At 41.3% G+C, this 14,077-nt stretch overlaps 1 protein-coding gene across 1 annotated transcript in view; it reads left to right on the top strand.

The window, feature by feature from the left end:
• LOC149297951 (sterile alpha motif domain-containing protein 11-like) overlaps window positions 1-14,077 on the top strand; it is a 74,637-nt gene that overhangs the window by 38,998 nt on the left and 21,562 nt on the right. Inside the window, exons 5-6 of the mRNA XM_089487828.1 lie at window positions 774-886; window positions 11,543-11,635. Of these exons, the coding sequence (XP_089343954.1) occupies window positions 774-886; window positions 11,543-11,635 (206 nt within the window). The remainder of the gene's footprint in view (window positions 1-773; window positions 887-11,542; window positions 11,636-14,077) is intronic.

The raw sequence follows: 14,077 nt of genomic DNA on the forward strand, positions 1-14,077 counted from the left end.
GGTGATCTTAGAGCAATTGATAGAAGTTGTTCTTTGCAGTTTTTAATTGGCGCTCATTAAATTTACTCCACATCCTCAACCATGCTGAGATCTGAACGGACAGGATTCGGGTTTCTTCTGTTACTAGGTGGAGCTTGTAATTGTTCAGGCTTTTTTCTCCATTTTATAAGATTTAAACAAAAACTAAAAAAAGTATTAAAAATATGCCTGTGAATCATAGTATCCCAGGCTGCAATTGCTTTAATAAAATTTAGTATTGCAAAAAACAATATAATAAATTTTAAGAAAGTAGCAGATAATGTTTGTTTTGTTATAAATCATCGCCCCCCCCATCATCAGGACTGGATAAAATAAATGTTATTCCTAGCACCTACGTTTTTGAGTCTTTTTAGGCTCTTTTTATGGAAACTAATGTTTCACTCTAAATATATTTATTTATTTAGCGCCTACTTTCTACATGTATTAGTCCAATAATACCATTTTTTGGGGTTATGTCTTTATTAGTGGTCTAAAACTTTGTAAATATATTGTAAATTACTTATCTAGACTATTATTTTAAAAATAAAAATCTGTTAAATGTTAATGATTTATAGCAGTTAACTTACTATTGCTAATATATATAAAAATGTCCAACTTGTCCAACTTGTTTGTATGCTAGTTGGACCCATGGAGAGATTTTTTTGTTGTTGTCCCATGAACACATCCGATCTCTGCTCTTGTAAGTTCTTTTCATTTTCACTAACAATTACTTGCTTTGCTTTCTCCTATAACAGCCGTGATAGCGACCTTTCCAGCATAATCTCCAACCTTCATCAGAGCCACCAACTAGTAATGCCAGAGAACCAGAGCAAGAGAAATAGCCACCAACTCAGTTTTCCATCAGCAGGTAAAGTCCTCCTTTTTGTTTATTATTTTGCCGCACATAAGTAACCTAGAGAACTGTTATGGAAAACCAACATTTTGGAAGTTGAGCTGCTCTCCTTAAGCTACCTGTATGAGGTCTGGCTATGCAAATGGCTCCGCAGAGATAAGGTCGCACTTAGAGGTTACGGCCCTGAAGATGGTCAACCCCAAATATGAAGAACATGTAATCATATTTATGTATAGTAAATATTTCACCTCTGTTCCCCGTGACATGAGAAATGTAAAGTTGTATGCGTGTTTCAGATCAAAGAATTCATCCACGTGTTAGGAAATGGTTTTTTTTATATATACAACCTTTTTTTTAATACCAGTTAAAGTTTCCTTTTTTTCAAAATAACATTTTGTAGGTTAATCCATTTCTATTCTATTCAAATAGCAATAGCCATAAAACCGGTAGCCAAAGTGAAGATGATGCATGTCTGCCCAGATAGGGTTAACTGTATCTATCCTTTTACTTTTGTTTATGGAAGCTTGCAAGTGATAAGTACCGTCTAAGGAATAATTGAGTTGAATGGAGATATGAGTTCTAATCTCAAAGCAATTATCTACTTTTGTTTTTAACAAGCTTGATAAGCAAATGTGGGTACTTTGGCCATTGATGGCTACCTGCAAACGTCCAGTTAAAATATCGTGTGCTAGATTTTAGGGGCTCCTAAACAAAAAAGGTGAAGGATTTTTCATGGGCTATGTTGCTGACTCCCCATCCTTGGAAAAGGTTAAGCATAACCATTTTTTTTTCCCTTTATATCTAACGGTGCCATAGAGCTGACACTTTTTTTGAGTTAAGTACTATTGATTGTTACTGTTATTGTTAATATTTGCTTTGTTGGTTGGCTGACAGTGACACTGTGATGGAAGAGTTAACCAACGCCATTACTTTCTAACGGCTGATAGCTTGTCTTAATTTCATCTACCCAGGCTGCTTTTTATTTTTTCCGTATGAAATATTGGCTCTCCACGGATTGCCGCACAAAGTCACACAGAGGTCTTACACCCAGGTCTCCTTGTGACACTCAGACCATAAGTCCTGAGTATGAAAGCGATGGATTTTATGGTGGAGGAGGGAGTAAGGCCAGAGGGAAGCAGTAGAGGCAGCGAGAGCTGATAACATCTAATTGCTATATTGATCTGTCTCGGAGCCAGCGTGAGAGCCTGGGGGTGATTGAGATGTGTATTCCCTTCCTATTCAGATCTCAGGGACAGACTGATATGATTTATCCAGCTTAACCCTATCGTTGCAGCAAGAACAACTGCTTAAACAAAGGATCATTTATTCTTTCTATCCAGAGTGCATAAGGTGTGCTTGAATTTTAAAAGTATATAGGCAATGTGTATTGCGCAATATTGACACATTGCGCAATACAGATATATTTGCATTCTCTTGTTAGACCTGATCTCAAGGTGCGTTGATTAGGACTTGGACTTGCATTATTCGGATTTCTTATTGTAGTTTATAGTCATATTAATGGATGTTGGCTCATGTGGCCATACTTTGTTACCATGGACATGATGGTGACTCTCAGCCAAGGTTCATTGCGTTAATCCTTGTAGTACGTCCTGGTCCTTGTAGGCTGGTGGCATTACTCCATGTCACAGTAATACTTGGTTTCAGCATACATCCAAACCCCCCTGTTTATGGGACACAAGCACGGCGTCTTCAGAAGGTTATGGAGAAACTGAAGATAGATGGGGATGAGCGCAACTTAGGTATATGTGAATTCCAAGAAAAAACACATTGCTACATATACGCTTGTATCTTACAAGCAAAAACAGACTGAGTTTGTGCACACAATGTATTGTTTTAGCTTTAATGTTAAAGTTATCCCTTATGGCCTGTCTCCCTGTGCCAGAATATTGCATGATAACAAGGGTCAGGTCAGGTCGCATGATCAATAATAACCCCCACTGAAGTATCTGTCAGGAGTAGACCACTTTAAGACACGTGGTTAGGGATGTTTATTTTTTAAATAAATTCTCCTTTTACGATCTTATTGATTGAGAATGTGATGCCGGGGTACCTATTTTTCCATTTCTCTTCTGGCATTTATAGACCAATCTATTGGGATAAAAGTCAATGTATGAGACTGCCCAGAAACTGGCAAAATCATCAATCTCGTAGTGCCTGCTGAGTAAAAAGGTGGCAAGCTGTGTACTGAATTGGTCTATTTTTGCTGTACCATGGATTTGGAGTCTCGTACAGTACAGAGACATTTAGAACTATTGGCCGTTTGAATCCAATGAACATTTTTTATATCAAATTTTACATCGTTTAATACGGATTTTCAGAACCAACACACATGTGCTTGAGAACGTTGCCGAATCGGACAATCCTCAAACAAGTTAATTATCATGATCTTCTAACCCTTGGGCACCTGGTCAGGTTCAAATAATACTGAACACCTTCTCAAACTAACACGATTAAATGTCCAATGCCCTCACATCAAAGCCTGTGGCATGTAAATGAATAATGAAGCAAAGAGATAGAAACCTCTATCGCTTTTCTCATATCCTATATTTTACAGTTCTGTACACTAATTCTACCTGCGTAATGGTGTTTTCAGGTTAAAATAAATGACACGTATTATAAACTCTCCTTCGATGTATAGTATGAGAGCAGCCTTCTTAAATGCTTGTTCCCAGGATCTGCATGATTATAAATCCCTATTAAGTTGTATATCGCCTATTGTTAAGTTGTCGATTGTTTCTGATTGGTTTGGACTCCCTTTGTAAGCGTAGGGGAGAAGAAGGCAGAGAACGGGAAACTGATTAGATACGATGGTTTGGCCCCCTTGGCTGCTAAAATTAGCTTCCAGTAAAATAGAACATTAAACCTAGTATCACCTAAACAAGTGATCAAAAAACAAGTAAGTGTTATTGGTCGTTTAAAATAAATGTATTTATGCCAAAAGCTGTCATTTCCCATTTAATCTCTATAATAAGACAGACTTGGGTAACTAAGTGAGTAGCGCTTTATGTCATCACATTGCTTTCAAATGGAAGAGCTCAGTAACGGCTTTAAGGGCTTTTTAAAGCTAAATTAACGGCAAAACCTACCTTACCGTCTAAGTAAGATATACTGTGGAATATAATTAATTGATAGCCATTGTCATCCCTTAGAGGCATTTTGCCCCTATGTCCTTGAGCCAATTTTACTGGCGTTATGCCGCGACTAGCCCTTTAGGCTATAAGTACAAAGTTGCAAATGTCAAGAAATCTAAATGATGATATAACCTGTGGCCGGCAACGCTGTTGTTTTTGTGATTTTCCTTTCATTTTGAAGCAAAGGCAATTCCCTGAACATTTAAATTTTGCATTGAGCATAAACAAAAGTCGGGCTCAGAGTTTTAAGTCAGGTTGGAATATATTTGTCCCGGCCTGTATTTAGTCCGGGACAATTAGATGTCAGTGTCTCTAGAGTAGAGAATTATCATCCGGTCCACCTTTATTATCTATTCGAATATAATGCAGATTAGAGGGAAAGGTAGGTACACGTTTGAGGTGACAGAACTGCCCCGAGCGTGGAGGCAATCGGTACGCGGGGTGAGATTTATATCTGTGTTTAGGATGAGATTAGCAGGTGATAAGACTCAAGGTGCAGCGCTGGCTGAAGCTCAAGGGTTTATCTGAAGGGAGAGAGGATGATCTGAGCACACGGCTCACTTTAATCTTAATTGGAAAAGACATACAAAGGGATGAGGCAGCCATGGCTCGCTGACAGAGACAGCCCAGAAAGCTGCAGGTTTGCACATTAAACACAGATTTAGAAGCCTCTTTAAGCGGCTCGAAGTGTCTCTGTAAACAAGCACAATCCTAGCCATCCACTTTAGCTAATTCACCCGGCCCAGAGAGGGATAGCACCACTTCACCCGCCGCCGCCACCGCCGCCGCACACACCTCACTCCAAAGGGCCTTACACGTCTACCACCTACCATTAACCCTGTCTTTTCCGGACTGATACGTGCTATGGTAATACTATTACACTATTGTATTTGACTTGCAAACTGTTTGATTGCTTTCAGGTACATACGAGTAGGTGAGATTTCTTATATATAAACTGCAAAAATCGTCGTTTGGATTACTCCGCCATTTATTAATTGCCGTAAACTGTATGTATTTACAGAAATATTTTTTGGCATGTAACAGCCGAGACTGACTTGCGGGTTTCAGTTCTGGCAATTAGGAAGTTATATTCTCTTGTTAAAATATATATCGCTGACATACAATTAGCAATAGACATTTTGGCTGGCTGTTCCTCTTAACGGTTTTGCATTATTTGAAAATCTTAAATCCTAGGTTTTTTTGAAGGTTGTCAAAAAAAAAAAAAAGTAACTTTGCATTTTTTTTTAAAGTTTCTATTTCACCTACCCTGCTAATTTAATGTACTATTATATAAATGCAGCATTAAAACAGCATTGCTAGTATCATTTAATCATGTAAAATTGTGACTTTTTTTGGCAGGAGCGCTTAATTGTCATGTGACACAAAAGCAGGTACTGATAGGTTATTGTGGTAGGAAATCAGAAGTCTGACAACCATCTGCATTGTCTTTCATGTGATTTAAACCTTTAGAGGAGATGAGAACATGGCAGGTCTGCTAAGATTGTGCGATTCATGTTTGGAGTGGAACGGCACCTTTAAAAACACTTCAGGGACATATAGGTGTGTGGTGTAAGCCAAGCTATGACGTGAAGTAATATTATACTTTACATTCTTCAAAATGTTTAAGCGGCTTATATCCGCAGGCGCTTTACAATCTGGTTTGAGGCATGATTGTAGCTGCGTGGCTGTAAACGTTTAATATGGTTGTAACGTAGCATATGGTGTGAAATATTCACCTTATCCCCCGCTTTCAGCGGTTTTCAGGAATCATTTTTGTGTTTCTGTATGAACCACTTGTGGGCTGCCAGATGTGTTCTGAAGCATTTGAAGGGTTAATCCTGGAACAGGATATCCTTGTCTCACCTGGGAGGCAGAGTAACAGATATGTTTGCTTAACGTTGGATGCCCAGAGCCAAATGTATCATTGGTCTTGAGGTTAAGACAAGGGATACGCGTTCCTCCTGATGTCATCATTCTTAAACTTCACCTGCGTTAGACCTGACCGTGGAGCTGGGAGAAGACACGTAAGGCTTTTACACTACTGTCCAAGTAGATGTTTGTCTGTATGGTAGATACATCCATGGAACAGTTTGCGCTCTTATCCTAAATTAAAAGCCCCAAACCACTTACTACCAAGTAGACTTCAACAGATTAGAAGAGACCAAGCTCAATGTATCCATTTCATGACATAGAACAATGACAGACATTCTAATAGGAATTCTATGAATAATTGTGTCTTCTTTTTCCCACAATGAGCTTTGGGTTTTTTTAATAGCTTAATTAAATTGACCGTTGGGTTGTACGCTTCATTATGCCATCCTGGGGTTATTAGGAGCTGTTTAGGCGGGCAGCGGCATTCTCGGTGCATCCAGCGTGATAGGAATGTAGGATTCACCGGTTTCTGGGCATGCAGCTACACGCCAGGGTGTGAAGGGCTCGCCTCACTACACAAAGAGGGCAGGTGGCACGAAAAGGAATAAGGGAATGAACCCGACACAACATGGGAGAGAGAGATTGGCCATAAGGAAAGGACACTGATGGGTGTTGGGTCAGGAGACTCCGAGTGAAAATATACATTTTGTAATACAAGAAATGTGAAAAAAAGTGTATGTTGGGCTTTGAGAGAAGAATTCATAAAAATAGCAAATTAGGTCAGTATCTTTGCAAGATTGTAAGAGACACCTCGAAGAAAGCAGTAATGGGAAGAGACAGGGAGTCCATAGACCGGCTGAGCGCCTGCAGCCCCTGCCCTTCTAATGGGATGTGTTAGAATTGGTGCTGACAGCAGACCTGTCTGAGTGACGACTTATTAAAGGCTTTGTGGTTTAGATCCCTGAGGTTTGCACAGCTTTCAAGGTGCTGCTGCTTCTCAGCAGACAGGACCTCTCCCTCTCACCACCTTCCTGTCTGTCTCTCTGAAGCCCTCTTCAGGTCAGTCACAGAATCAGAGCGTTGCTGTTTGTACCTCTCTTTACTGCTTCACACCTCTGTCCTCACTCTGTCTGATAATCTCCCCCTTTTGCTCGCTGCTAAGTGTCTTCTTGGTTTTTCCTGGACCTGCTGTCTGCGCTGCTGTCGGGGCTGGGGGTAAGAGCCGTCATATTCTACGCGCATTCACTACTTTTAAAGCACTTCCACTTCTTCTATAGTAACTGTTCCCATAGAAGAAAGTTTTATATACATATTAGGAATCGCATGTCTCTAGCATGTACTTAAACATTGCCTGACCATCTAGCACTGATGTGGTTAGAAAAAAAATCCTGAAAATATTATTTGTAGTAGTCACCTGTTACAGGTATAATGAACATGTTTTATTCATATATGTAATCTACATGCATAGGCTGTATTGTTTTTTGTGTTTGTATTATTCTTTCTGTGGTTCTAAGCACCACTTTTCTCTTCTTGCCTATTGGGTTTGTGTGTTCCGCTTGTTTAGAACGCACTGTTGTCTGTCTCTGTATTTCACCTCCATTTACTCTTAGTGCCCACCCTCCTCCCCAGCCCTCCTCTTCTTGCCCCCGTGGTCCTCAGGAAGAAGATGGTTTGAAGGCTTTTCCGCTTTGCTCTGGGCAGAGTCCCCCCTTACGAGCTAATCGGCGGCGAAGCTTCAGCCCCAGTGGGCAAACATTAGATCAATAAGTTATTAGCACCATTCTGTCAGCCATAATGTGGAGATTGATTGTGCGGGAGGCTTGGTTTGCCGGCTGCCACTTCCCCAGCCTGATGGAGATGACAGATTAAGGGAATAAGAGAGCGGAATTATAGAAGTCTGTGCCATCGGATGTGTCACGGACAGGGGAGGTGTTGGTCCCTATGAGCCGTGGTTGACGCCAAGTCCTGGCATGGGCACTTTGGGCTCTTAAAAGCTGTGCTGGGGTCGGCAAAAAAGCTCTCTAAAGTCACTGTGGTTAAGTGCTACCTCATTAGCTGGGCAGAGGCAAGAGGTGTCATTGCCTTATTCCTAATGCCGTCTCCCGCAGCTCTGTTTGCCCTGCAGGTTACTTCATAATAGCAGAGAGAGTTCCAGAGAGCAAAAAAGGAGCGAGGTGGGAAAATGAGAAGAGAAAGGCAAGGCGGCAGAAACATGATCAAGGAAGTGAAGATGTCTAAAAGGGACTTGGGTAATAAATGGAGAGAGAACAGAATAAAGGGGGTATCAAAAGCATATGATATAAACAGAGTTAGTGCACGGACGAGAAGCAGAACTTTTTTTAAGCATATATTTCCTGATAAAAATGTCATAATGATAGACAACTACTCGGCACGTATTCTTTGTAAGCAAAATAAATAAAACCAGTCTTCATAACTGTGTATAAGTACCCGCGAACCTGTGCTCTCACAGAGCCTAAATTCAACCACTGGCCTTATTTATTGTATGTATGCTATATAGCCACATAACACCCTTATATATGGTAAAAGCCAGGCGCAGCATACAACTTTATTAAAGGGAAACAGCAAGATATTATAATTTTCATACGTCCGTTTCTGTGATTTGGAAGCCGTATCGTTTGGAGAGGTTTATCCCTAATTGAATGGCTTCCCGTTTCAGCAATCTGTGCACCAACCTTTGGCTTATCCCTCAGGCAGCCATAAGGCTTATACAGTAACAAACACAGAGGATCTCTTCGGAACAGCTTCTCGTAGGCTTTGGTGGGAGCTTTATTCAAATGTGTTTGGCCTCAAGCCTACGGAACTCGGAGGGGTGCCGAAAAGCGCTTACCTGTCCTGTTTTTTTTAATCCCACATGGCTAAAGGTGTACTACCACAGCTTTACACCTTATACATGATGGATGCCACCCACATGGTACACAGTGTTATGCCTTTGTATAAAGATATAATGAATGCCTGAAAAGCCAGGCCTTTAATGAAAATTATTTTATTATTAATAATATTATTATTATTTATTGATATATATAGCCTCACCCCACACTGTTCCTTGGACACTATTTGCAAGCTGGAATGGAGTGTTTCAGCACTTAATAATTCTCTTTCTCTTAGCGGAGAAGGTTCTTGGTCCTTAAATGTCCACAGATAGAAAAGATTGTTCTTTATAGAGGTATAGGTAGCAAGCGCTTATAGCATAGCGCAGTGCGTGTTGGGCTTAATAACCCCGTGGATTTCTCTAGCCTTGCAATTGATGATCCACGAAGTGTTCCCTAAGTGTTGATTGTTTTCGGCTCCAAAATATACCTCCTCATAGCAAAATCAGCTCCAACTCCATAAAGCATGCCCAAGATCTGGGACGCTGCTCCTACCCCAATCCCACTCACATCTGTCACCCCGCGTGCCGATGAACACCGGCTGTCAGGATGCTTTGGGTGTCAAACAGAATGGAGACCGCGATAAAGGTGAGTCTGTGGGTATGATGAAGTATCAGGGCAATGGACCGTAGTGTATGGACAATTGTATTCCTAATGAACATTGCTTTAGGATAACTGTGTGGGAGCGTTCCCCGGTACTTATGGTTTGAGTGATACATAAGGTATATATGTGAACGTGTTTAAGAGTGGAAATGTTGTGAACGCAGGGCAGGGTCACACAGCCTCGTTCCTTCTAAGGATGGACTTACAAAGGGAGAAGTTGATCTTCATCATTGTCTCACCCTTTAACTTGCCTGGATTTTAATGATTCCAAAGTGAACACGTGTCTGGATAAAGTAGCACGTGGCATGTGTCTGAGAAGTTATCTCTGGTGTAAATACCTTTAAGGTTTGGTAAAAAACAGTTTACATATATGTAAAGTGTACTTAAGTATGCTTCCTGCTTCAGGAGAAGCAGAAGGGGGGAGGGGGGCTGATGTCTCATTCTCTACCTGCCTACAAAAGAGACCTTGTGCACCAATTTGCAAGCAATAAAATGCATTCAAAATTAGAGCTGGAATGTTCCTTAAATCTTAAGCATATTGTTGAGCGCATGAGTCGATACTGAGTGTACCTCTGAGTATGCATACTTACATACTGAGTATATCTCTTATGGCGGTTTGACTCTGGAGTAACATTGCCCCGCTTCGCTTTGTGTATGTGGGATTGTGTGAGTCTGTGGTTGAGTGGCTGCGGTGTTAGCGTGTGTCTCTGAATACATAGTATCGTAGCGAGAGCGCGTCTGTGAACGCTGTCATTGTGTGTGTGTGTATTTGTTTTTTGTCAGAATCGAGTGAGCGTGTCAGCGTGTGGGTAGATTCTGGCTCGGCGCACATGTCTGTAGGTTCCTGCCCTTCGCGGCTTGTAACGTTCCTGGCAGAAGTTGTCTCTGAAGGTTGTGTGGACATCTGCCAGTGTTCTGTGCGTGCGCAGTACTCGTGACCGAGAATACCGTCTGCGACTTTCTTCAAACTTTGCCTCTACTTGTTCTTTGTCTTCCTCGGTGCCTGCGAGGTATGTGAACCACACGCAGGCAGAGTGATAGTGTGTGCTGTGCCTGCTCAGATCCATATCTTAAACGTGTAAACACTGTATTTCTCTGAATGCTATTCACCCTTTGAACCCGTATTTGGATAATTATATGGGTTTGTGTTGAAGGGAATTTTTGCCCCAACCCCCTTTAGTTGTACGAGGCCGGGGGATTTGGAATCGGTGTGTATTGTGCCCTCGGTACAAAGCCCGAGTCAGAATGTGCTGTTAGCGGAAGGAGGCTCGTTCCTGGAAGATGCCGCATCTATAACGAGCCCTTGATAGATGCGAATTTGAAGCTTCCAATGACAGCCTCTTCCTTCCTGCCGCGTGCAGCAGCGTCGGCTCCAGCCTCCCCCAGCCACATAATAGGAGGGTATTGATTGGAAATCTGCGCAAGGGGGACGCTGTAATTGTATATTAGATATTTGCGTTGGCTTCAGCAGAGCTTCACTAATGCAAAAAAAAAAAAAAAAAAAGAGTCTGACGTTTCCGTAACATCCACGAGCAGAAGGGCAGGGAGAGGCAGAGGAGAAGAAGAGACAGGCAGGCAGGCGAGGCGAGACAGCTGTAGAGACAGAGACAGCCAAGAAAAGGAGGAGAGGCGAGGAGTGTAGAGACAGAGACAGCCAAGAAAAGGAGGAGAGGCGAGGAGTGTAGAGAGAAGACCCAGGCGGAGAAACACTGTAGAATTTCAGGCTCTTTCCCAGTTACTCTGCACCAGGGTTTTGAAAGCCGTGGAAACACACGGGGGACAGATGATGAATCTCAGTAAGGAATAACCTACGTTCAATATTTTTATAGCTTGAAATCTTTTTTTTTTTTATTGATCCTCACTCTGCACGAGCACCGGCGTGCCACGCAGGGGCAAGCGGAACGCACGGTTACATCCGTGCACGGCGCAAAGGCTTTTACGTTTGTTTCCTAATAATCGTTATCTCTTATTTTCTCAGTCTTAAGCTCCATTTGTATCTAATGTCACAACATGATTTTTTTAAAATAGTAAACACTGTTTGTATATGAAACCTATATGTTTTCCATGCTATTTTTATGATATTTATCTGCCCCCACCCCCAAAACACATTTAACCCAATGTATTTTTTCATATTCTGTTCTTTGTTTCCCCCCCAGATGACTTTTTAGGAAAGAAGCGAGAATGCTCTCCCAATAGTAACAGCGAGTGTCCTGTGGAAAGCAAAAAAGCCAGAAGCGAGTCTCCTAAGGGTGAGTGATGTCTTGCTTGCTTCCTTACAGCTGGTTGTAAATGGAGGGGGTGGTGTGTGGGGGGTGGATTGTAGGGTTGATGGAGGGCGTGGAAGGAGGGAGGGAGAGTTGTCAAGGTGATGTGTTTGTGGAGTGTTACAGTGTAGCAGGAGGGAGGGGAGCGGACCATGGAGTGGATAAAAATGCCTCATTAGCCCACCCTTTCATTGCTCTCAGGGACATCGCTCTGCGCGCTAATGGTTCTCTCTGCATGCAGATGGGTGTTAATGAGGCAGCTAAAACTTTACATGATGTCAGTCCAGACATTAAGTCGCGATCCTAGCCGACAGTGTTGGACTCGATGAGGAAGAGTTCTGCCAAATTCAGAGCCTTCACTCCGAAACTGTAACACAAACAACATATAGAGCTCTGTCCCATCACCTTCCCTCGGACCATTATATCTGTCTGCCCTCAAAACATTCCCTATAGATTGAATAGGAAATATTCATGCAAATCATTTAACTTCTTTTATTATTTAACCCTTACTCTCAGGTTGGCGTGATAGATACAGTACAGCGCATATACCTTGGTCCAATAAATGCTAGTATAAAAGCAGACCCCTTATGACACTCTAACCAGGCTATCATTTCACAAAGTATGGTGGGTTTGCCATAGATCACAAAAGTGTACAGTGTGTAATATCGAAAGGTGTTTTTCACTCATGGATATCCCAAGATTTAATTTTGAACTAATTATACTCTTCTCTCTTACATAAAGACCTTAATACTTTGGGGGTTTTATATAAAATATTGTTCTGGGGCATTATTAAAAAAAATGGCCTTATCACCCTATTAACCCAAAATTGGCTGCTGTGGTGATAAAACCATCAGAATCAATTCAGATTCATCACCCCATTAAAAAACACAGTGATGCTCTTCGGTTTGGCCTGGCATAACCGAGAAACTTCTTGGCTAAGGGAGTCTCCCATACCAAAAACATGGTATTATTATGTTGCGAGATTTAAGTACCGATTGCAGATTTTTCTCTTAAATCCAGTTATTAATTCCAGAGAAATGAGTAGTAGGAGGATAAAATGTCTTATTCAGAGACAAAGTAATGGGAACGCCATTAATTCATATTAAATTTGCTGAAAAGGAGGGATAAATATTTAAGGGACGAGACATTGGCATTATGAAGACTTAGCCAGGATATTGCATAATACTGCAGGATTTGTACTCGGAGGAATAAGTAGAGACAGTGGGACTCACATTAGTCACTAATCTAAGACAATGTATCCCGTCATTATGCAGTTTGTCTCTCCTAAATCATTTCCAGAGGAGTCCGTATCGTTCTGGTGTGCAGATGAAGAAAATTAAGTTAAAAAAAGTATTATAATAGCCACAAAATGCAACTGTCCATGTGAAATTAGGACGGGACGGGATGGGTAAACACGCCACTTTCAAAGATTTCTTATATATATTTGTTAAAGATCCCTCATTTAAATTGCCAGGATGATGCGTCTCATAGTATCGATGAATAATGATAGTAACCCATCTAAAGATGAACCGTGATGGCCGATGAAGACATCACTAAACATTTTAAACATGCAGAATGCTGTTCAGACTCCAGACTTTTCCATATTTAAGGGATGGTTCGGTCGTGGCAAAACCGATGGTCTATTCGTATACCAGAGCAATTAGGAAACTGGATCCAGAATCTATAATCAGAGCAGATATTTATCCCCCACCTCTGAATCATCTCATGGTGTTTATGGATTATAATAAGGAAAATATATATATATTTTATATATATGTTAGAGTTTTGCTACGGTTTGTCACAGATATCAACTTTCCCGAACAAAAGCTCAGTAGCCCAAGGACAGTATGACTGGAAATGCGCAGTCTATAGGTGGTTTTGATAAATGAATTCACAGATAGTTGCGTTAAAAAAATTCCCATTTTCATAAATTTTCTTGATTTTTCAGGGACGGTTCCCAAACTTGTTGTTTAAATATCCCTACACAATGCATTGTGGGAAGCAGTCATCGGGAGGATAGTGATCAGAGTTGCATGAGAAGTCAATCTGTTTTATTTTCCCGGCAGGACTCATCTTTCTCAGGCCGTCCATCTGTCTGTTTTACTATCCTCTTCTTATCTTTCGTGATAGATCTCTATTTTCACCTTGGCTTTTTCTCCATCCCTGCCCCACCGCTTCTTTCCCTATCTGCCCTCAAGTGCCCAGACCAACCATTCAGCCTTGTTCCGAGTCAGAAGAACTCCTAATTCTCCTCGGCACTCAAACAAAGGAGCTGAAGTTGCTGTCTGCTCTCCATTTATATAGCGCAGCGCTTAATTACACCGCGTGGAGATCAGGAAAACAATTAGATGATGATGATGATGAAAAATACCTAGCAATTAATTCTCTAAGCCGCTTTCCTGTTCGCTCTACCAAACTAAATTAATC

Source organism: Sceloporus occidentalis, unplaced genomic scaffold (genome assembly GCF_023333645.1).
Source record: "Sceloporus occidentalis isolate IW3139 unplaced genomic scaffold, rSceOcc1.0.p SCAF_35, whole genome shotgun sequence".
Lineage (NCBI taxonomy): Eukaryota > Metazoa > Chordata > Lepidosauria > Squamata > Phrynosomatidae > Sceloporus > Sceloporus occidentalis.